The sequence below is a fragment of the Hyaena hyaena genome, unplaced genomic scaffold (assembly GCF_003009895.1).
Source record: "Hyaena hyaena isolate Hyena2069 unplaced genomic scaffold, ASM300989v1 scaffold_28, whole genome shotgun sequence".
Lineage (NCBI taxonomy): Eukaryota > Metazoa > Chordata > Mammalia > Carnivora > Hyaenidae > Hyaena > Hyaena hyaena.
In genome coordinates, this window is record NW_024080660.1 from 2553559 (window position 1) to 2576698 (window position 23140).

At 38.4% G+C, this 23140-nt stretch overlaps 1 protein-coding gene across 6 annotated transcripts in view; it reads left to right on the plus strand.

The window, feature by feature from the left end:
• PPP1R12B (protein phosphatase 1 regulatory subunit 12B) overlaps nucleotides 1-23140 on the plus strand; it is a 214625-nt gene that overhangs the window by 146666 nt on the left and 44819 nt on the right. Inside the window, exon 1 of one of the 6 annotated variants that reach the window (XM_039227474.1) lies at nucleotides 22203-22904. The exons of the other annotated variants lie outside the window; for them this stretch is intronic. Within the exon in view, the coding sequence (XP_039083405.1) occupies nucleotides 22803-22904 (102 nt within the window). The 5' untranslated portion in view covers nucleotides 22203-22802. Of the gene's footprint in view, nucleotides 1-22202; nucleotides 22905-23140 lie in introns of those variants that run through there. 6 annotated transcript variants of the gene reach the window in all.

Sequence of the window (23140 nt, forward strand, 5' to 3'; positions counted from 1 at the left end):
GTAGGGGGAGGGGGAGGAGAGGGTCAGCTACTTGGAACAGTTCCCCACAGGATGAAAAGGATTCTGTTACCAAAAGAGGAGAAAGGAATAAAGTGCTGGAAAGACAAACTATAGCTACCGTGGTCCTATGTGATCATATCCAGTTTGATTCTGAAATCCACATAGAATCTGAGAACCCCAGAGTACCCAGTGGATGTGGCACTGAGGAGATTTTGCTGGCTAGTGAGAACAGTTTGGTGGGCTGGATGGCATCAAAGCAGCAGTGCCTTCTCTTTGTGACTATCTGCAGTAATGATTTTGATGAGTTTCCTGGGGGTTAATAGCATCTGGTTGTAGCCATTTGCTTTGTGGGCAAAGCTCCAAGTTTGCTGTTTAAGAAAAAAAAAAAAGTCACCATAAAGTCTTGAAGAGTTCAGACATATCTATCATCATATCATTTGGCAGAGTGTGATAACTTTCTGGTTCCATGCTTACCTCTGAATTGGGCTTCCTCCTGACAATCCTTCTTCTACATTTCTGCTTCCTCTCCTTGTTGAGAACAGATGGTAGATTAACATTCTTGCCTGATCCTGCAAGCATACTTTGAAGGAATGAAAAGCAAATATTCCTCTACCCCAGCGGAGCATTTCCCACGTTATGCTAGCAATTATGAAAGGAGTTAGTAATTGGAGTAGCTAGTGAGATGTGATAGTCAGTCATCGTCAGGTTCTCATTATTGGTAATGTTGTCCAGGCCTAGCATGTTTTCTCTGTGTTTATCCCTTCTTTTGTGTTTCACCTACTTGTTTACGCACCTTCAGAGAAAAAGCCTAATTCAAGTTTGATAAAGTTCTGCTAAGCCACCTCAAGATGATTTTAGCTAAAGAAGTTCAGTAGAGTGCAGTTGTAGGCTCTGGATTAATCCAGAATGGCTTCCTAAAAGAAAAATTCCAGAAGAATAATATGGGAAACTTTTCCTCCCAGCTTTCCCCCTCCTCGGTTATATTATTACCCCAGAAAAATATCACAAATAAAACAAAGTTATATAACAGATAAGTATTAGGGAAAAGTCAAGAGCTGAGAGTTCTAGCTTCCAACTTTACAATTAATAAAAGGATATTGCAACGTAGTAATGAATAAGTTATGAATAAGCTGTTCCCAGCTATGTATTTAGGTTAGTTCCTTAAAGAAAGTTCTTCCAGAATTTACTTCCTAAGAATGTTTTTGTACTGTAACCTACCACTGGGCTTAAAGGAATAAATTTGATTTAGATAGCAATGATTATTAGAAAATTATTTCAAAGTGGACAACCGGTTAACATCTATAAGGGGAAGTATATAGCCTCACTAGTATTCAAAACTATAAATTAGTATTATAATGAAGTAGTGTTTTGATTTTTTTTTTTTTTTTTACCAGCCGACATAGGCAAATATTTTGAAAAGATAATGCTCAGTTTAGGTGAGACTATAGTAAAAATGGGCCTCCTCATATTTTACTTATGGGAATGCGAGTTAATACTTCCTTTTCAGAAAGCAAATTGTCAAACTATGAAAAGCCCCAGACTGATACAGAATTTCCACTTATGGAAATCTTTCACTAAAACACAGTCCTAATTATAAAAAGGGCCAGGGGAAGCTTTATATACAGAGATTTTTGTCACAGGAGATATTATATGTATGTAGCTCTATAAACATTTATTCATTCAGTAAATACTTGCGTACCTATTATATGGAAAGCTGTTTGCTAGGTACTATCAAACAAAACAGATTGAGTCCATTTAGCTATTTGTAATAGTGGAAAAATTGGAAACAACCTAAATGTCCAGTATTCTGGCAGCAGTTAAATAAACTATGATTCATCCGTGCAATGGAATACTGTGAATCATAGTTTGCTTTACTGTTCCCTGACTACTAGCCATTTTGGAGTGTTTCTTTGGAACAGATTACAGTATGAGGCAGCCATTTAAAAATGAGTTACACAGATAGTGTAATAATCTGGATAAATGCTTATGATAAAAGATTACTGGATGAACTAGATCCACAATGATGTATGTAATAGAAGTACAACTATGAAGGAATAGATACCCAGGCCCAGGTAAGGAAACCAGGGGGAAAGTCACCAGAGTTAACAGTGATTGGGTTTCTAAGGTGAGACTAAATATGACTGGCTTTTTTCTACTTTTTTTCATTTTCTTTAATGCTCCCCTGTTACTTGTTTTTTTTGTTTTGTTTTGTTTTGTTTTTTTAAATTCTTACTTAAATGCCTTGGCCTCACAAACTTCCAGAAAGTGAAGGCTTGCCTGAAAATGAAAACTGCTTGAACCAAGTGGGAATTTTGCCAGAGCATTTTTTCCCTCTCTGGTGATGGGTTGCGTGTTTCTGATGGAGTAGAAGTGTTGGATAATGGAGTTGAGAAATCTGCTGGGTACCCACCCCAACCCTAATATTGTTCGCACGTACAACACTGTAGATGCCATATACTGTGCCTCACATATAGTAGTATGGATGGTAAGGTGCCTTTCAATAAATGTGTTTTGTTTTTGTTTTTAGAAAATGTCTTTAGAATGTTATCTGAAGACTGCTTGGGGTTAGGACTGGTTATATACTAATTCTCCATCCTTCACACCTCCCAGGTTAGAATCTTGTTTTAATTCTTATAATGTGGTGAAATTAAATAGTTCATGTAAATTCACACTGGGACTATAATCAAAGCACTGAGAAGCTCTGAGATTGATTACTGAGTTTTCCTTGCCACCTTAACCCAATTTTTGTATTCTTAATTCACTCTTCCTTCTTTTCAGTAGCACTCCAACTTTACTCTTCCTTCCTCATTCTCTTCCCTGCATTTCCGTGCACATGAAATTTCTAGCTGTGCTGACTTTACAGTTTGCAGTCAGACCTCTCACATCCTGTGACTTTGTTGCATGCTGCTTTCTTTTGCCCCTTTCTGCACTTTGATGTGATCAGTATGAGATTTATTTTCATTGTCTTCTCAACTATCAGTGACAGACTTGTTTGTAGAAAAGACATGTTTTCTTTTGCTATGTCTGAGACTGTGTAGGGGTTTTGTTTTGGTCTGGGTTGATTTGCTTTTCTCTATTTAAAACTTGGATTGTGTCTACACCCACATGGAAACTTCATCCAGTCACTAGGCACCAGTAGGCCGTTCCTTTGCAGAGTGATCAGACAGTGCCATGTATCTGCTGATTGTGAGTTTCCATCCTTGAACACTGATCTCAGGAATGCATGCTTTTCTTTCTGTACCTGGCAGGTTATTTACTTAGCAAACTGAAGAATGGAGGGCTCAGCGTACTTACAAAGTACCAAACTGTTGAGATCACAGAAAATTATTTCTGGAAGGTACTTTAGAAGCTATTCTAGCCCAACTCCCTTATTTTACAGATAAAATACCTGGGGCCCCAAAAGGGATCATAACTTAACGTATACTATACAAGAGCGTAGTGGCAGAGAATGAGCTAGAACAGTTCTGAATTCCCAGACCAGCATTCTTTCCACTGTGCTGATGGCTGTCTTCCAGGTATAGGAGTACAGGTGGTGCTTATTACAGGACTCTGCTGGCTGCAGTGCTGGGCCTAGTGCTGTGAAAAACACCCTCTTCTTTTGCTCAGTCTGATTCCACTTATGGAAAACAGTGGTAGTGTTTATGTACAAGGTCTATAATAAAGTCTGCTACTGCCCCAAGTTTACCTTTTTAAAATCAATTTCCCTCCATTTCTGATTTTTCAGTATATCTGTTATTTGTTTCAATCCAAACTACTTCCAAATAATGAGAATATTCCTCCACTACAGTTGATTTTTATTTTGAACCTTGGATGTATTTGCTAATGATTACAGACCGGTGGAGTTATGAGAATTGAACTGCTATTATTTAAAAAGTAAAAGCTACCCTAGGACTCAGGATGGCAAAGTAAGGATACTGAATCCTGTTCTTCTCATTACACAATTAAGAAGTAGTGGGCAGAGAAGACAACAAAAGTCCTTGAAGAATGGGGTACTTCTCAGCAACTCTCTGGATGTGATTGAGCTGATGCTGGAAAACCATGGATTCGTTGAGGGAACCTGGAGAGAAAAAAAGGACCAAGGAGCCAAGAGAAAACTTGACATTTAAGAGATGAAATGGGAAACAGAAGCAGGTGCTACTCTCCAAGAGTAAACCACCATTATCTGCCCATATACTGGATAACGCCAGTCCTGACTATAGCTTATTAACAGAGGTGTTCATTTGTTCCATGTTGAGATAGTGATATTTTTTGTTCTTAGGGAGTTGGAAATTATATGAAGGCTTTGGTTGTAAGTGTAACTGTACATGTACAGTTAGAATTTTGAAGTGCCCTGTTTTATCATGTGGAATGAGAAGCCCACAAGAATCTGCAATGAAAAGACTGAAGTCAGCACTCTGGGAAGAATAAAGATGAAAACCCCAGGGGACAGGAGTAGGCTGCTGACTCCCAATTTCAGCTTGTTTCTTTCTTTCTTTTTTTTTTTTAATTTTTAAAAATTTAAATCCGGGTTAGTTAACATATAATGATTTCAGGAGTGGAATTTAGTGATTCATCACTTGCATGTAACACCCAGTGTTCATCCCAGTGGGTGCCTTCCTTAATGCCTATCACCCATTTGGCCTTTCCCCCCTTCCTCCTCCCCTCCAGCAACCCTTGGTTTGTTCTCTGTATTTAGGAGTCTCTATGATTTGCCTCCCTCTCTGTTTTATCTTACTTTTCCTTCCCTTCCCCTATGTTCATCTATTTTGGTTTTTATATTCCACATATGAGTGAAATCATATGATCTTTGTCTTTCTCTGACTTATTTTGCTTTTGGCTGCTTTCTGAAGTTTGTGACCTAGGACACATACCTTCCTTTCCAACAAAATTCCTATTTTGGTAGGGATGGAAGAGCCAAGGAGAAATTTTGAGAAACCCAGACTCTTTGTAGTCCTAATACATTTTCTATGATAATAGCTGTGTCTGGCCCAGTACTATTAAAATGTAAATTTGAGTTTTACCAAGAGGGCCAACAGACATGGATACAGGATCAAAATAACAATCCTTAAGATTTAGAGAAGAACTCCCCTCCCCCATACCTGGGTTGTCATCAAGATAAGTGTCAATAGTCAAAGCAATTTGTTTAATCAAAGTCTCGAGCAACAGTTTATTCAGAGTATAGATGAAAACTCCACAAAAACCTGCATGATCAAAAAATATTACTCACATTGCAAGTCATCCATACTTTTTAATTTCATTTTTGTGTGCAATGAGGGTTACTAGATTTAGCAAGTAAAAGTACAGGACACTCACTTAAATTTGAATGTCAAATTACAAATACTAATTTTTTTTAACATTTATTTATTATTGAAAAACAGAGAGAGAGCATGAGCATGGGAGGATGCAGAGAAAGAGGGAGACACAGAATCTGAAGCAGGCTCCAGGCTCCAAGCTGTCAGCACAGAGCCCGACGCGGAACTCAAACCCATGAGCAGTGAGATCATGACCTGAGCCAAAGTCGGACGGACGCTCAACTGACTGAGCCACCCAGGCATCCCTACAAATACTAATTTTTAGTGTATGTCCCATGCAATACTCAAAACACAAATTTATATGAGCATCCTGTAGTTAATCTGCCAGTCCTTCATATGATAAATAATATGCATTTGCAGGCATAGGAGAAAACATTTTATATCCCCAATATACATTTTAAGTGGTACATCTTGTCCCCAGGCAGTGAAATTAGCCAAGATACAAAGTGGAAACTTCTATCAAATGTTTTCTCAGTGAATTGTATAGATTTGTCAACTGATCTTTTTTGAGACTCACTCAGTTACATTTTGTAGGGAGAATTGGGAAATGAGAGGACATTATACATATTAAATATTAGTAAATTTTTCATTTTTTAATTCCCGGTATTAATAGCAATATAAAAACTGTAATTTTAAAAGTAGACTCATTTTCTTCTGGAGTGTAAGATTATAAAGGAAGAACAGAGACAAGAAAGGCAGAAAATAGGAGCGCCTGGCTGACTGTCGGTTAAGCGTCCAGGTCATGATCTCCTGGTTTGTGAGTTCACACCCTGCATGGGGCGTTCTTCTGTCAGCGTAGAGCCTGCTTCAGATCCTCTTCCCCACCCCACCCCCGCCCTGCCTCTCTGCTCCTCCCCTACACATGTTCCCTCTGAAAAATAAATAACAATTTTTTAAAGGGAAAAAGTAAAAACCTAAAGACAAAATAAGTTGATTTTGTAAAGAAAAACAAAAAAAGTAATGGGTAAATATTTTTTAAAGATACAGAATGATGCTTGAGAAAGAAAGTCTCTTTGGGCCAATAATGGAGAGAAAAGTCACTATGGTTAGGAAGCTATAAATGGATATAGGCAATTAGGTCAGGGTTTTTTGCAAGGATTCTGTCTATTCAGAGCATGAATCCAGGAACCAAGAACCCACTATGCTATCTGCAAATGCTGACTGGGTTAGTTCAGCTCATCCCAGGAGTGTCACAGAAATACACTGCTTGTGCCTGACCAGAAATAAGGAAGAGCAGCCAGGGGCAGTAAGCAAGCACAACATAGAACCCAGGGCTGTCAACTTAAGATCTGGTTCAAGGCCAGTATCTCATCAGGCCTAAGCTGAGGCAACTCAAAATGACCCTATAGAGACAGGTACTCATATTTTAAAACTGTCATAAAAAATGAATACTCAAAACATTACAAAAAAATTCAGAAAATTTAGGACCACGAAAAATGGAGAATTTATACCTGAGAAAAAAGATAATAGAGCAATTTAAAGAGAGTTTTAAAATAAGTTAAAATTCTCTAGGGTGCCTGGGTGGCTCAGTCAGTTAAGCATCTGACTTCTGCTCAGGTCATGATCTCACGGTTTGTGGATTCGAACCCCGCATCGGGCTCTGTGCTAACAGCTAGCTCAGAGCCTGGGGCATGCTTTAGATTCTGTGTCTCCCTCTCTCTCTGACCCTCCCCTGCTCACACTGTCTCTCTCTCTCTCAGAAATAAATAAAACATTTTTTAAAAATTAAAAAAAAAAAAGCTTAACATTCTAGCAGGGAGTTGGAGGAGGGGCAGGCAGTCAACAATAAACATAATAAAGTATATAACAAGTTAGATACTGATAGATGCAGTTTGAAATAAAAAGAGTTAGATAAGGAGTATTGGTGGAAAGGGGCCTGGTTGTAGTATCAAGTAGGTTTTCTGAGTAAACCTTATTGACAGACGAGATTTGAACAAAGATTTGAAGAAACTGAAGGAGTCACGAAGATATCTGGAGGAAGAGTGTTCCAGGCAGAGGAAACAGCTAGAGCAAAAGCTGTAGGGTAGGAAAGTACTGGCACATATAACAAAATTATAGAGGAGGATAGTAGGAAAAAGAATCAGATCATGTGCATATAGGGTATTGTAAGCCTTTGTCTTTTACTCTGAGTAAAATGAAGACCCATTGCAGGATTTTGAGTAGAGGAGTGACATGATCTAGCTTAAGTTTTAAAAGAAACAAAACAGATAAACTTAGAGGAAGGGAAAGAAAAATAAGATAAAAACAGAGGCTGGGGGTCACCTGAGTAGTGCACTCAGTTAAGCATCCGACTCCAGCTCAGGTCGTGATCTCGTGGTACATGGGTTCGAGCCCTGCATCAAGCTCCACGCTGGCAGTGCAGAGCCTGCTTGGGATTTTCTTTCCTTCTCGCTCTCTGCCCCTCCTCCACTCATGTGTGCTTGCATGCATTCTCTCTCTCTCTCTCTCCCCCCTCCCCCCCGTCTCACTCCCAAAATAAATTTTTAAAAATTTATAATAAAAAAACAGAGGGAGGCAAACCATAAGAAACTCTCAAATACAGAGAACAAACTGAGGGTTGCTGGTCGGGGGAGGATGGGCTAAATAGGTGATGGGCATTGAGGAGGGCACTTGTTGGGATAAGTACTAGGTGTTATAGATAAGTTATGAATCAATAAATTTATAGAATTTATATATATATACACACATATAAGTATATAAATATATATACGTGTGTGTGTGTGTGTGTGTGTGTGTGTACAAAGAATTACTCTAGCTGTGCATTGAGATTAGACTTGAGATGATTATGAGCTGGGGGACTATTAAAGTAATCCAGGCAAGAGATAATGGGAGCTTGGATCATGTGGCAGTGGTGGAGGTGCTGAGAGCTGATAAGATTCTGAATATGTGAGATGTGAAGGAAAGAGTAGTCTTGGCGACTAAAGTCTATTGGTCTGAGCAATTTGAAAGATAGAGTTGCTATCAATTGACATGGGGCAGTCTGCAGATGATGAAGATTGGGGAGGAAAATCAGGAATCCAGTTTTAAATATGTGAAGCTTAAGATATCTGTTAGATATCCAGCTGGAAAAATGGACAGATCTTTTGCATCTTTGGAGCATTTAGATCATATTTAAAGCCATGAGACTATGTGACATTCTGGAAAGACAATCTAGAAAGAGAAGAGGATCAAGAACTAGAACAATAAAGATATTAGCCTAATTAAAATGCATTAAAGACCTAAATGTGAGATCTGAAACCATAAAAGTTTCAGAAGAGATTACAGGCAGTAATTTTTCTGACATTGGCCTTAATAACATTTCCCTAACTATGTCTCCTAAGGCATGGGGAATCAAAGGTTAAAATAAACAATTGGGATTACATCAGAATAAAAAGCTTTTTGCACAGCAAAGGAAACCATCAAACCAAACAAAAAGACAACCCACTGAATGGGAGAAAATGTTTGCAAATGATATATCCAATAAGGGATTAATATCCAAAATATATAAAGAACTTTCACAACTCAACACCAAAAGAAGCAAACAATCAGATTAAAAAATGGGCAGAGGAGGGGTGCCTGAGTGGCTCAGTTGGTTAAGCATCTGACTCCAGATTTTGTCTCAGGTCATAATCTCACAGTTTGTGGGTTAAAGTCCCACATTGGGCTCCACATTGACAGCGTGGAACCTGCTTGGTATTCTGTCTCCCTCTCTCTACCCCTGCTTGCTCTCTTACTCTCTCTCTCAAAAATAAATAAAACAAACGTTAATAAATTATTTTTAAAAAACAGGAGGGGGGACATCTGGGTGGCTCAGTTGATTGAGCATCTGACTTTGGCTTAGGTCATGATCTCACAGTTTGCAGGTTCGAGCTCCACATCGAGCTCACTGCTGTCAGTGCAGAGCCTGCTTTGGGTTCTCTATCCCTCTCTCCCTGCCCTGCTCGCACTCTCTCTCTCAAAAAATAAACATTAAAAAATTTTTTTTGAAAAAATTGGCAGAGGGGGCGCCTGGGTGGCTCAGATGGTTCAGCATCTGACTTCAGCTCAGGTCATGATCTCACGACTCGTGGGTTTGAGCGCCACGTTGGGCTCTGTGCTGACAGCTCAGAGACTGGAGCCTGCTTTGGATTCTGTGTCTCCCTCTCTCTCTGACCCTCCTCTGCTCATGCTCTCTCTCTCTCTCAAAAATAAATAAAAACATTAAAAAAAAATTGGCAGAGGACCTGACCTGAATAGACATTTTTCCAAAGAAGACATACAGATGGCCAACAGACGTAGGAAAAGATGTTCAGCATTACTAATCATCAAGGAAATGCAAATCAAAACCACAATAAGATATTACCTTATACCTGTTAGAATAGCTGAAATCAAAAACACATGAAATAACAAGTGTTGGCAAGGATAAAGAGAAAAAGCAACCTTCATACACTGTTCATGGGAATGTCAGTTGGTATAGCCATTGTGGAAAACAGTATGGAAGTTCCTCAAAAAATTAAAACTAGAAATATCATATGATTCAATAATTCTACTATTGGGGTATTTACCCAAAGAAAACAAAAACATTAATTTGAAAAGATGTATGCACCCCTGTGTTCTTTGCAGCATTATTTACAATAGCCAAGGAAAGTACGGAAGCAGCCTAAGTGTCCATCAATAGATAAACTGATAAGGAAGATGTGAGGTGTATGTGTGTGTATGTATGTGTGTATATATACAATGGAATATTATGCAGCCATAAAAAAAGATGAGATGGTGTCATTTGAAACAACATGGATGGACCTAGAGATATTATGCTAAGTGAACAAAGTCAGACTGAGAAGAAAGACAAATACCGTATAATTTCATTCGTAAGTGGAATCTAAGAAACAAAAACCAACAACAAATGACTAAAAAAACAAAAACCAGAATCAGATCTGTAAATACTAAGAACAAACTGATGGTTACCAGAGTAGAAAGAGTTGGAAGATACAAGCTTCCAGTTATGGAAGGAATATATCATGCGAATAAAAGGCACTGCATAAGGAATATAGTCAATGATACTGTATTTGTGATGTATAGGGATAGATGGTAGCTACACTTATGATGAACATAGCATAAGGTATAAACCTAACAAATCCTTATGTTGTACACATGAAACTTGTAACATTGTGTATCAACTGTACTCAAAACACTTAAAAACTAACCAAAAAAAAAAAAAAAGACATTTAATTATACCTAGGGTGGTACAAGTTTCACTGATTAGAACATCAGACTTTGTAATCATCCTTCTGAGTGGTTCAAAACAGATTCACTTTGCTCTTGGAGTTTTGATTCCAGTTTTAATGATAGGTGTTGTATTCTGCCACTCAGTCTGTATTAGGACTAGTATATATTTGTAAGATCGCTAGGTCACCAATAGTATGTGGTATGAAGAGGTATGTTGTTTTTTGTTTTGTTTATTTAAATACATGCTAACTAAACATATAGAGACTGCCTGTGAACTTAACTCTAATAACACATTATTAGCACCACCCAAATTAACTAGCCAGATAGTAACATGACATGCAGAATCTTGCAAACTGATTAGAAGAGTACCCAGGTCACTCAGACATTAGCTCTTGTATGCCCTTTGTGCTCAAACAAAACCAAATGTGTGTGGTTCTATGTATGCCAGTCGTCATGGAGCTTAGTTCTTTCCCGAATTGCATACTAAGCAGCAAGACTCCAGGAATCTAATTAATTTGATCCCCACATTGGTCCTGTTTGCCACAAACCTTGCCATGCCTCATGAGCCTCACAAGTTGTGTTTCTTGGAGAAATGCATATGTAGCTCTTACACTCGGTAACAGTGTTTGCCTCGGCATAATTGTGTTTGTGTGTAATTACATTGGCACTGCAATGTGGGAATGACAGGGTTGACAGGGCCATTAACTTGCATACCCTGGGAATTGTTTCCCCCCCTCCCCCATGGCAGACTGAAGGAGCCATATTTCTGAATTATATTATACTGTGGGCGTTTGAAATGGATTTCTTATTAAATAGTACATACACTGTTCTTTACCTGCCACGGGCAAAAATTATCTGGACAAAAAATAGTACTCTCCCTATGATGTATTTTATCTTTCAACTTTTCCTCTGTAATGAATGGCTTTTTTTTTTTTTTTTTTTAATTTCTTGTATCTTAGACACAGGGAGAAACTTTTATGTCACCTTCAGAGTTATAGCTGTACCAAAGCTTAAACTTCCTCTGGTAGAACCCTGGTGAAGGGGCAAACTTATATCCAGTGAAAATGAGAACGGCAGAAAAAAGAAAAATGTAGATATTGAGAGGATTCAGTTGACAGAGAAGAAAATAATTTGAGCAAAAGAGAAATGAGAACGTGAAAAACTAACCCTAGTTATGTTAGATGCAATGACTTCCATTTTCAACTATTGTGAAGTATTTTTAACCAAGAGCATGGACATAAAGAATATATAGATGGTACATAGACAACTCCTAAAGCATATGGACAGACATTTACACTGTATATGTCAGCAGCATCTGCAAAGCAGAAAGGGTGTATGCCAGTCATTGTAGACTAGGAATGTTCATGTGTGTACTTTTCTAGAACTTATACTACTATTATGAGAAAATTAGATGTTGTGGTGCCTGGGTGGCTCAGTTAGTTAAGCATCCAGCTCCTGGTTTCAGCTCAGGTCATGATCTCACAGGTTGGTGAGTTCAAGCCCTGCGTCAGGCTCCAGGCTGACTGTGCAGAGTGCAGAGCCTGCTTGGGATTCTCTACCTCCCTCTCTGCCCCTCCCTTGCTCATGCATTCTCTCTCTCTCTCTCTCTCCCTCTCTCTCTTTCTCTCTCTCTCACCTCCCCTCTCCCTCTCTCTCAAAAATAAATAAACTTTTTAAAAAATAAGAAAATTAAGTGTTGAGTTTGTAACTATATTTTTAATGTGAAGGAAGGAGTATTCTCAGTAAACTTAGATGAATGGAGCAGACTTTATTTCTGAACCAACTATAAATTCACAATTAGGAAAAGTAGTTGAAGAATCAAAACTTCTATATTAACCACACATAGATTGCTTTTCTTAGTACAGTAATGGCCTTCTTCCTTAAAACTCTGTCAACTGTAAGTAATGGGAAGTATTATTCCTTTTCTTACCACCTGATGGAGCATTCAGCCAAATTTATAGGCTTTAAAGAAAATTATCAAAATATTTTAAAAAATGAATCAGGTTAATGATAGTACAAAAACTTGAACTTAAAGTAGACTTTCTAAACCTTAGTGCTTATCATTTATTTTTATAGGCTTCTGGTACTCACAGCTTATGATGGTCCTCTATTGTATACCTTTAAGCTATATAGGTTTCACTGTCAAGAAGCTCACTGTTCCTAAATACTGAGCTACATTTTAGGGATGCTACCAGATGGTAGTGTGTTTTGCCTGACACACAGATTATAAGCACAACATAAATATCAAACATATCTTTATGTAGTAAACAAATGTATTTATTTTAAAGGATACTCTAAAATATAATTAAGTATTTTATCGTGTTATAAAAATGTGGAGTATTCAGCATCTTTCTTGTTGACTTTTTAAAGCAACCTTATTGAGATAAACAACTTCTTTAAACAACTCTTTACTGAACATTTATAGTTTTATTTTTTTTTTTTAATTTTTTAATGTTTATTTATTTTTGAGGGACAGAGAGACAGAGTGTGAGCAGGGGAGGGGCAGAGAGAGAGGGAGACACAGAATCCAAAGCAAGCTCCAGGCTCTGAGCTGTCAGCACAGCGCCTGACGCAGGGCTCAAACTCTCAGACCGCGAGATCATGACCTGAGCCAAAGTCAGACACTCAACTGACTGAGCAATCCAGGCGTCTCTATGGTTTTAATAAGTTCTAACAAAAGTTTTAGATAAGTCATACTCTTATAAGCTACTTACTCAGTGTTTAACCATCTGTATAACCTATAGAGAGCCCTTTGGGCTACTTTTAAGCGAATCAAAAATGTAATTTGCTCCCTTAGTGCTCTTGATCAGTTTGCAACATTTTTTTCTCATCAGAGCCCTGTGAGCATTTTAGCAGAGTAATTACTTCATTATCCTGTGGCTGTGTCTGAAGCATAGGACATTCAGCGTCCCTGATCCTGACTTGCTAAATGCTGATAGCACTCTCCAGTCTTTGTGAGAACCATTGTCCCTCCATTATTTACAAGGAATTATTGCCCCTTCTCCCACCTTCACCCTTGAAAACCTCTGCTCAGGGGCACATGGGTGGCTCAATCTCTTGATTTTGGCTCAGATCATGATCTCACAGTTTGTGGGATCGAGCCCCGCTTCGGGATCACGCTGACTGGGTGGAGCCTGTTTGTGATTCCCTCCTTCTTTCTCTCTGCCCCTTCCCTTGCTTGTGCACTCATGCGCACATGCCCCCTCCCTCAAAATAAATAAATAAACTTTAAAAGAAGGGGGGGGGAAATCTCAGCTCAGCTTCTGAATTGCCCCCTCTAACTTTACTTGCCGCTGTTTGTATCTGGTGAGACCTAGAAAGAAAGTGTGAGTGGAGGAAAAGCTGCGTAAGTTATTCACATAAAAAGGAGGTAGCCTCTCACTCTGTTCACCTTCTTTTTTTTTTTTTTTGGCTGTTGCTCAGTTTAAATTTCATTGCAATACACTAAACCTATAAACCAGTTCTGGGACAGGTTTCTTAAAGGACCTGTATAATCCCTTACCCTTCAGTGAGTTTCTGAGATTTAAACTTTCATAACACTGGGACATTATTTAAATATGTAAGAGCAAGATGGGGAACATTTTGTAGATTAATAAAAATTAGTGAACTCCAAGTTCGGCAACTTGTACATCTTATCTTACTTTGTCTCTGTGTTACTGCTTTGTACTTAAGAATGGCACTATCTCCTTCCCCCACCCCCAGCAGCCCACCAGAGTGTAAACACTGCCTTTTAGAGAATGTGTTTTGTTGGTCTGATTTTTTAGCTTTTATTGCTTTTTCATAAAGAACACATGTCAAAAGCCCTTTATTAAGTGGAAAGAATTGCATGGCTTCTTTCCGTTTATATTTCCTTATATCGGAATAAGACTGACACTTCACTCTAGAGTGATTCATTTACAAGGAGAAGTTGAGGGTAAGAAATTCATTTTGTGGTAAAATCCCTAGTATGTCTACCTCACTCAGGAGCATCTACACCGGAGAAATCATTAAACATGAGTTAATTAACGTCATTGATCTTCCCCATCCCCAAAGAAGGAGGAAGATTTTCATAGCACATAAATTAAAAATGAGGGTTAAGATGGAAAAATGGAAGGGCATAGGAGTCAAGTGATAAAGAACTTCCTGTTCTCTTCAGAACTTCTCATATACACCCAATATCCCCCAAATAATGCTTGTGGCTCCTCTAGGTGCCCAGTAATAAAAACAACAATATAAATACATGAAATGATAAATGCAGCTCTTACTCCCTCTGACTATTCCTCTGACTTGGTTGGGAGCTATTGAATTCTCCTTTAAAAGCAGCTTATTTGTTTAGAAATGAAATTAGAAATTATGTAAGAACGTATGGAAGAGTAAGGCTTGATTGGGTTTTTTTCTTTTTGTTTTTTTTTATGCTTATAATTCTTTTTTTAAATTGAAATATAGTTGACATACGGTGTTATATTGGTTTCAAGTATACGGGACAGTGATTTGACAATTCTGTACATTATGCTGTGCTCACCACAGTAAGTATAGACCCCATCGACCACCACACAAAGTGAATACAGTATTATTGACTGTATGTATTCCTTCAACTGTCCTTTTCATCTCTGTGACTTATTTTATAACTGGAAGTTTGTACCTCTTAATCCCTTCACATGTTTTGCCTATTCCTCTGCCACCCTCTGTTCTGGCAACCACCAGTTTGTTCTCTGTATTTATGAACCTATTTCTGTTTTATTTGTTCATTTTTGTTTTTGTTTTGTTTTACTTTATTTTATTTTACTTTATTATGTTTACTTTTGAGAGAGAGTGCTAGCAGGGGAGGAGCACAGAAAGAGGGAGGCAGATAATCTGAAGCAGGCTCCGTGCTCTCAGCTCAAAGTCTGATGTGGCTTGAACTCACAAACCATGAGATCGTGACCTGAGCTGAAGTCGGATGCTCAGCCTACTAAGACACCCAGGTGCCCTGTTTTATTTTTTAGATTCCACATATAAGTGAAATCATATAGTATTTGTCTTTCTCTGGCTTATTTCACTTAACATAATACCCTCTAGGTCTGTCCCTGTTACCACGAATGACAATATTCCATTGTGAATGAGTAATAATTCCATTGTGAATACATACTCCACTTCTTTATGCATTCATCTCTCGATGAACACTTAGGTTGCCTCCATATCTTGGCTATTGTAAGTAATGCTGCATAAACATAGGGGTGCATATATCTTTTTAAAATAGTGTTTTCATTTTCTTTCTATGACTTACATCAATGGAATTACTAGATCATATGGTATTTTTGTTTTTAAATTTTTGAGGAACCTCCATACTGTTTTCCATAGTGGCTGTGCCAATTTACATTCCCACCAATAGTGCATGAGGGTTCTTTTCTCTTCATATTCTCGCCAACTCTTGTTATTTCTTGTTATTATTATTGTTTTATAATAACCATTCTGACTGGTGTGAGATGATTGTAGTGTTGTTAATTTTAACAATATGGAGCCCTCACTTTGCAATTATATAAATCTTGAGATAGTCTGTAATCTCTTTGAAGACAGTAATAATATCTTAAAAAGTTTTATATAACCCTAAGAGTATGTCACATGGAGTAAATACTTAATACAGCTAGATGGATTGATGTGAGAAAAGTATCAATTGATGATTAAAAATAAAAGTATTTTCTTTAGCACTTAATATTCCTAAATGGGACTGAAAATGATTGCTGTTTCAAACTCTTTGTTCCAAAAGGAGGCACAGGGATCTTAAACTATTTATAGTTCTCAATTGTTAATATTGGACTCATCACTTTCTTTCCTAAATATGAACTAAAATACTGTATATTGTGACTCCTCAGAAGTTTATAAACTAAGCTATCAAAAATTTTGATTTTCAGGAAGCACCATAAGAATTTTTGAAAGACTAGGTAATGTCTGCCAATTTAACAATCTCCTTGTGGTTTGGAAGCCATGCTTACCTTCCAAGAGGAACTTTCCTATACTTTTGCTGTATTCTGATGAAATGGGTATTGGTAAAGGATTCTTTTGGCACTATGCCAAAAATAGAATTTTAGGGATTGCAGTTCTAGATGATTGAGTTTCAGGTTTGGGGCCCCATCAGAAAGAACTAGGCCTAAAGATCTGGCTACAGTCCTACAACATTTATTTATTGACTTAAACATCTCATAGTTTAGGCTCAATTCTGACATCCACAAGTGCTAATGGAGACAGTCTTTTCTGATCCCTTAGCCAGAAGCACTTCAAAACTTTATTCTGTTGTCCTGTTTTCTTTTAACAAAAGACCTTGAAAGATATAGATAAGGAACATCTGAGATTGTGAAACCACTGAGATCATTTTAATTTTAAATGTAACTAATTCCAAGAGATTCGATTTTGCATGACTTACAGAATGATAATATAAAGCCTCTGGGTTTTACAATCTAATAGAATTATGAGGTTTACTTCTAGAAGTTGTTCAGTTCATATACCATTTTGCAGGTTTATCTACCCCCTTCTTATCCACACCCATTTATATTTGTGTACTCTACCCTCAGAATTTTTTAAAATTTCATTTGGCTGAGAGCCAAAGAGCAAAAGATGTTCTTTCTGACTGGCTATTGTTTTACCTGTGCCTTCACATTCTGTCCGACCGTCTATACTCTTACTCCTTGCCCTACTCCAAATCTTTACCAGGTGAAGTTTTTTAAAAATTGGCTTTTTTATTTTTTACATTTATTTATTTTTGAGAGACAGAGTAAGACAGAGCGTGAGTGGGGGAGGGGCAGAGAGAGGAGACAAAGAATCTGAAACAGGCTCCAGGCTCTGAGTAAGCATTCAGCACAGAGCCTGAGGCGGGGCTTGAACCCACGAACCGTGAGATCATGACCTGAGGTGAAGTCGGATCCTCAACCGCCTGAGCCACTTAGGCGCCCCTAAAAAATATTTTTAATTGCTGTGATTTATCCTGGATAAATATCAGGACCCTTTTGAAGGCGACTAGTCTCTGTTGAATAGCAAATACAGCAAGCAGAATAACAAAATTTTTTCCTGTGAACTTAATACTAATATCAAGTTTGATACCCAAAATGTAATATGCTTACAAATTCTAACTAGTCTCCCTCTTCATAAAGTAATAAACACTATTGATCAATATTAAATTATCAGTCTCTTGGGGAAAGGAGGGAACCCATAATCTTCAAGTAGGAAAAAAGAAAGAGTTGGAATTCCAAACTTGCTTTTTTGAGATGATAGTCAGTGGCATACTGGTTCCTCTAGTTAAAGCCCTTCAGTGACATTCAAAGAATCTCCATTCATGCCATAGAACACCCAAAGGATTTGCAGGGTGCGTTCGAGTAGTCTGAACGCTGTATGGTGAAACTCTGACAGTCTGACACTAGAGGTGATTCTGGGAATTGTATCAACCATAATAAAATCATTCTCTCTGGTTTTTGTCCACCAAATCCCAAATTTTGCTGAATAAGTAATGACTTTTTGTAGTGTTTTCAGATTTTACTGATGAAGAGTATAATATTGGGTCAAATTATGTTCAAAGCACCTATCCTTTGCCAGTTTGATAACTCAAGTATGAGATAATTATCCTTCTATCATGCCAGAGTAGAAACTACTCTTTCTCTTCTCACCAGCAAAAGACTTGTACTAGCTCTTTGTTCTTGGCTTTCAAACTTTTTTGACATTGACCCACAATAAGAAATGCGTTTTAGGGGCACCTGAGTGGCTCAAAGTGTCCAACCTCAGCTCAGGTCATGATCTCGCATTTTGAGAGTTCCAGCCCCACATTGGGCTCTCTGCTGTCAGAGTCTACTTTGGATTCTCTGTCCCCCTCTCTCTCTGCCACTCTGCCTCTCAAAAATAAACAAACATTAAAAAAAAAAAAGAGAGAGAGAGAAATGCATTTTACACTTGTGACCCAGTATGCTTATAAATGTATTATGTCTAACTAAAACAGCAGTTCCATGAAAGCATACCCTTACCCTATCCTGTGTCATGTGCTAGGACATTTGCTGTTCTGTTTCACTTTTTATTGATCTGATTGTGAACCACTAAACTGATTCATGACCGTCTAATGAATCTTAGTTCATAGTCATTGTGCCTTTAGTCCAAGTGATTGCTTACTGCCATTAATAAACCCAATTCTTTGGTGAACACCATCTTAATTATATCTGTAATGAGAGACTGTCTTTCGAAAGTTGTCTGGAGGTAAAAGAAGTTACCTCATTTGCCTCAAATCCCACCCCAGTAGTATGAAAGAACTGGGTGGGTTTTTTTTTTAACTTTTTGTTTTGAAACAGTTTAATTCCAATTTTAGTATATGTGCTGCTGAAGCGAGCACTGAAACAATTTCAAACTTACAGAAGTGTTTTAAGAATAGTACAAAGAAGTCTGGTATATCCTTCACCCAGAGACCACATTCAGATTTCACCAGGTTGTCCCAATAATGTTCTTTGCAGCAGAAGGATCCAGTACAGGATTATACATTAGAATTGATTCTCATGTCTCTTTGGTCAGTCTTTTCTTGCTTCTTATGACCTTGATATTTTTTAAGATGACAGCCTGTCAAGTATGTCCCTCAGTTTGGGCCCAGTGTTTCCTCATAAGTAGACCCAATTTATGCATTTTCTATCACAATGTCACAGAAGCAATCCTTTGCTTTTCATTGTGCCCTAACAATCTGTCCTTCTACTGGTAGCGTTGACCTTTGACCATTTGAGTAAGATGATGTCTGCTAGGTTTCTCCACAGTAAATCTCCCTTTCCCTCTTTTGTGATTAATAGGCGATACTCTGAGAGTATGTAAAATTCAGTTCCTCATCCTATTTTTACCTATTAGCTTTGGTATCCACTAACATTCCTTTCTTGGATTGATTTTACATTGATGTTTGCCAAATGGTGATTTTTTTTAATTTCATTACTCCTTTACATTATTATTAGGTATTCTATTGTAAGAAAGAGCTTTCTCTCCTCATTTATTTATATTAATGTGTGCTCATGGATTTCTATTTTGTTCAGTGCGCTATAACTTTTCATTATCATTATTTATTTTGATGCTCGGACAGTCTCAGGTTTGGTTTTTTAAGTAGGTCTCCATGTCCTTTTATCATGTTCCCATTATTGTTAAAGTGCTTCCTTATTTCCTGACACAAGAGACCCAGGTTCATTTTCTTTCCCTGCCCCAGCTCTGGAATTAGCCATTTCTCAGGGAGCCTTGTTCCTTTTAATGGAGAGTCCATGCAGAAACAATGCTCTGGGCACTAGGTGTGTGAAATGCTACTGGAGTGTTGCTCTTCCCCCATCTCTCAGTGGAGAGAGCTAGGAAATACACATTTAGATGCATTCACTTAGACACACACACATAGACATTCTTACATCTTTAGTTACTTATGTCTGTCTATATATATTAAAAATCACTGGTTTACCTGAGACCTTCAATCCTGCATATCACCACAAGGTTTATTCTAGCTTTACCTTTTTTTTTAATTTATACCTGCCTTCTCTAACATTGAGAAATCTAGGTCCCGTTACCCTCAATATGTTTGTTTATTTGCTCAACTCCCCTATATAAAGCCAGTCTCTTAACTAGACCAGGTTACTGCTTCTCGGCATTGAGAATAATATATATATTATATAAGTATTATTATATTTAAAATATAAGATGGGGCGCCTGGGTGGCTTAGTCGGTTAAGTGTCCGACTTTCCCTTAGGTCATGATCTCGCGGTTCGTGGGTTCGAGCCCCGCGTCGGGCTCTGTGCTGACTGCCAGCTCAGAGCCTGGAGCCTGTTTCAGAGTCTGTGTCTCTCTCTCTCTCTGACCCTCCCCTGCTCATGCTGTCTCTCTCTCTCTCCTAGAAATAAATAAAACATTAAAAAAAAAAATTTAAAATATAAGAGAGTTTACTATTGTTAGTACTGCCTAGAATTAGATATAAGATAGTGAAAAGAGACAAGAATAATAATTGGGAAAAACAGGCTTTTACATTTCCTCTTCAGTTGCCAATAAGAAATAAAATCATTGCATAAATCTTACAGAAACAGGTCGGGAAACTGATCAGATTTGTTCTTGCCATCTCTTTGAGGAATAATGTAATCTGGTAACTTTCATTCTAGATAGTGAAAAACTATCCCTCCTTAATCCTTCCCTAGTCAATCATGCTTGCTATGGGAATATTACTATTTAGATTTACATCAATATTTCTTTTCTAAGTGAGGAGATCTAATAGAGAAAAACTCATTCTTATCAGATGAGATTAACTATATAAGTGGGATCTAAAATGTAAGATTCATAGATCTGAATTCCCAAAATAATTGACCTTTCAGACACAGTATAATCTGGTTTGTTGTGGAATTGATCACGACAAGTTTTTAGATTGGGAATGAATTAAGGCCTATTTTATTTTATTTTATTTTAAAGAGAGAGAGCACATGAGTGGGGAAGAGGGGCAGAGGGAAAAATAGAAAGAATCCCAAGCAGGCACCATGCCTAGCACTGAGCCCATTGCAGTGCTCACTCCGACGACTCTGGGACCATGACCCAAGCCAAAATCAAGGGTAGGACACTAAACCAACTGAGCCACCCAGGTGCCCTACGACCTCTTAGAAACCCTTGTCAACCTGTATTCCTTAGACCAACCCTCAAATAGCTGATCACTTCCCTTCATTTAACTTAACAAAATTTGTCATAAGAATAATGAACATATCAAGATAATTAGAGGAAAAAAGTGGCATGCTAGGAAGATTTGAAGGAAAAAGTTTAAATTTCTTATAGAAAAAGGGAGGGCTGGATAGAGTTTCCAAGAGCACAGAGAGAAGTGAGTTGTTACTTTGGGGATAAACCCATTGGCTTAGAAAGCATTTGGCCTAGAAATGTTGGATAGGGTAGTGATGACAACAGAGTGCAAAAGATTAAATTTGAGATGTTTCAAGGCCAAATCCAAAAACCTTCAACACCAAGCAAATAAATTCCTTTCATTTTAACTCTTAATTTTGCCTGTGGGTAACTCAGTCCTGTGGTCTTGCATTTCTGATACTGTCTCTGTTTTCTTTCTTCATTTCTGACCGCTTCTTTTCCCTTACCTGTAACCTCTTCCTATTTAGTCTTCCCTGATTGCGGCATTTTAGAAAACGGGTAAGCTGTGTACTTAAAGACTCGGCCATTCAAGTCTGTGATAATTCAGAGAGCTTCCTTTGCAGTGGGCCAAGGTTTCAGTTTGCTGGGCTTCCTTGTGGTGCGGCAGGAATGACAAGTCATTAAAATGGGACATAAAGGGCCTGAAGGTGCTTTGACTGATGTGTCTGTCAGGACTTTGTTACTTAAGAGATCGAGAAGTGGAAAAGCCCCCAGCTCATGTTTAGCAGACTGCTCAGAGAAGTCCGTCGCTGAAAGTGCTGCCCACTCTAACTGAAGCAGTGGAGACCAGAAGGGTGGTGGGTTTTACCCCTGAACTTGTCCCCAAAGAGCCTCCCTTTATTCCTAGAAGCTGGCAGGCTTTCTTTTCTTCCTGCAAGTGGCAACCCGAATTCTGAGTTGAAAGTGAATCTTTGCCCTTGGCTCTTCTCCAGCATTCCTCACTGAGCGAATAGGGATTTGGAATGTCAGAAAATAGAAGAGGGGAGGGGAAAAGATGTGTGTATGACTGTGAGTGTTTATATGTAAAAGCAGCTTCGTCTGAGAGGACTCAGGGAAACTTCACTTCCTCAGACGGCTTCCTTCTCATAAACTCTTGGTTCCTTATTTGTAGTTTTTTGTTTTTTGTTTTTTATTTTAAGTTGTTTAACCTGAATTTATCACAGCAGTTCTAAACCCCTTCCAGCCCAGTGGAGTCCAGCTAAGGAAAAACGGCATGATTTCCAGAGAATTTCTATTTCTTCCCTCTGGATAAAGCGATGGGAGTTCCTCCCAGGCTCATCTCCGACAGGATCCAAGGTCATCTTTCCTCTGGGATTTAATCTGGTGTCATCGGGAACCCAGACTCAGGTTTTACTGGGGAGCAAGTCTCGATAAGAAGTGTCCTTTTGGGAGAATCAAGGACTCAATCTAGGCATAAAAGGTGTGGCTCAGCCCAGCACCCTCACCGTAAGCCACCAGTCCTGGGCGCTTGTGGTTGAAGCTGAACTGAAAATATTGATGGAGCACGCCTCTCAGACCCTGTTTAACTGTGGACTGGCTTAGAGCGCAAGACTATAATTTACAGGGTGGCTTTTATCCTTTATTTAGTTCTATCCAAAGTCTTCTTGCATCAACTAACAAGGAGAGATTCTGTGAGGGTAACCTGCAGGGGCACTTTCTCAGCTTTGTGTGAAGAATCCAGTAGCTGTGTGTGCATCTACGTCCTGAGGAACCATGTCCTCCTTATATACCCGAAGTAAAGAATTCACTCGGAATAGGAAGTCTCAGTCTGATTCTCCCCCAGCATCTCCCTCCCCGACTGCCAAGACGCTCCGAGTAAGCAGCATTTTATTTATGTCTGTTCTTAGTTGTGTCACAGGTAGAAAACGTATATGTAACTTGGGAAGTGAGGTTTAGAGCAAAGGCGTTTCAGAGCATATGGGAGTCAGTAGAGGAGAAAAGAAAATTTGCAAGTAAAGACCCTTTTGGCTTTTCTGCAAGAGGTTGTGGTTCATAATACTTACTGCAGTCTTAAGTAAAAGCAGACATAAATATGCCAGACTACGGTTTCT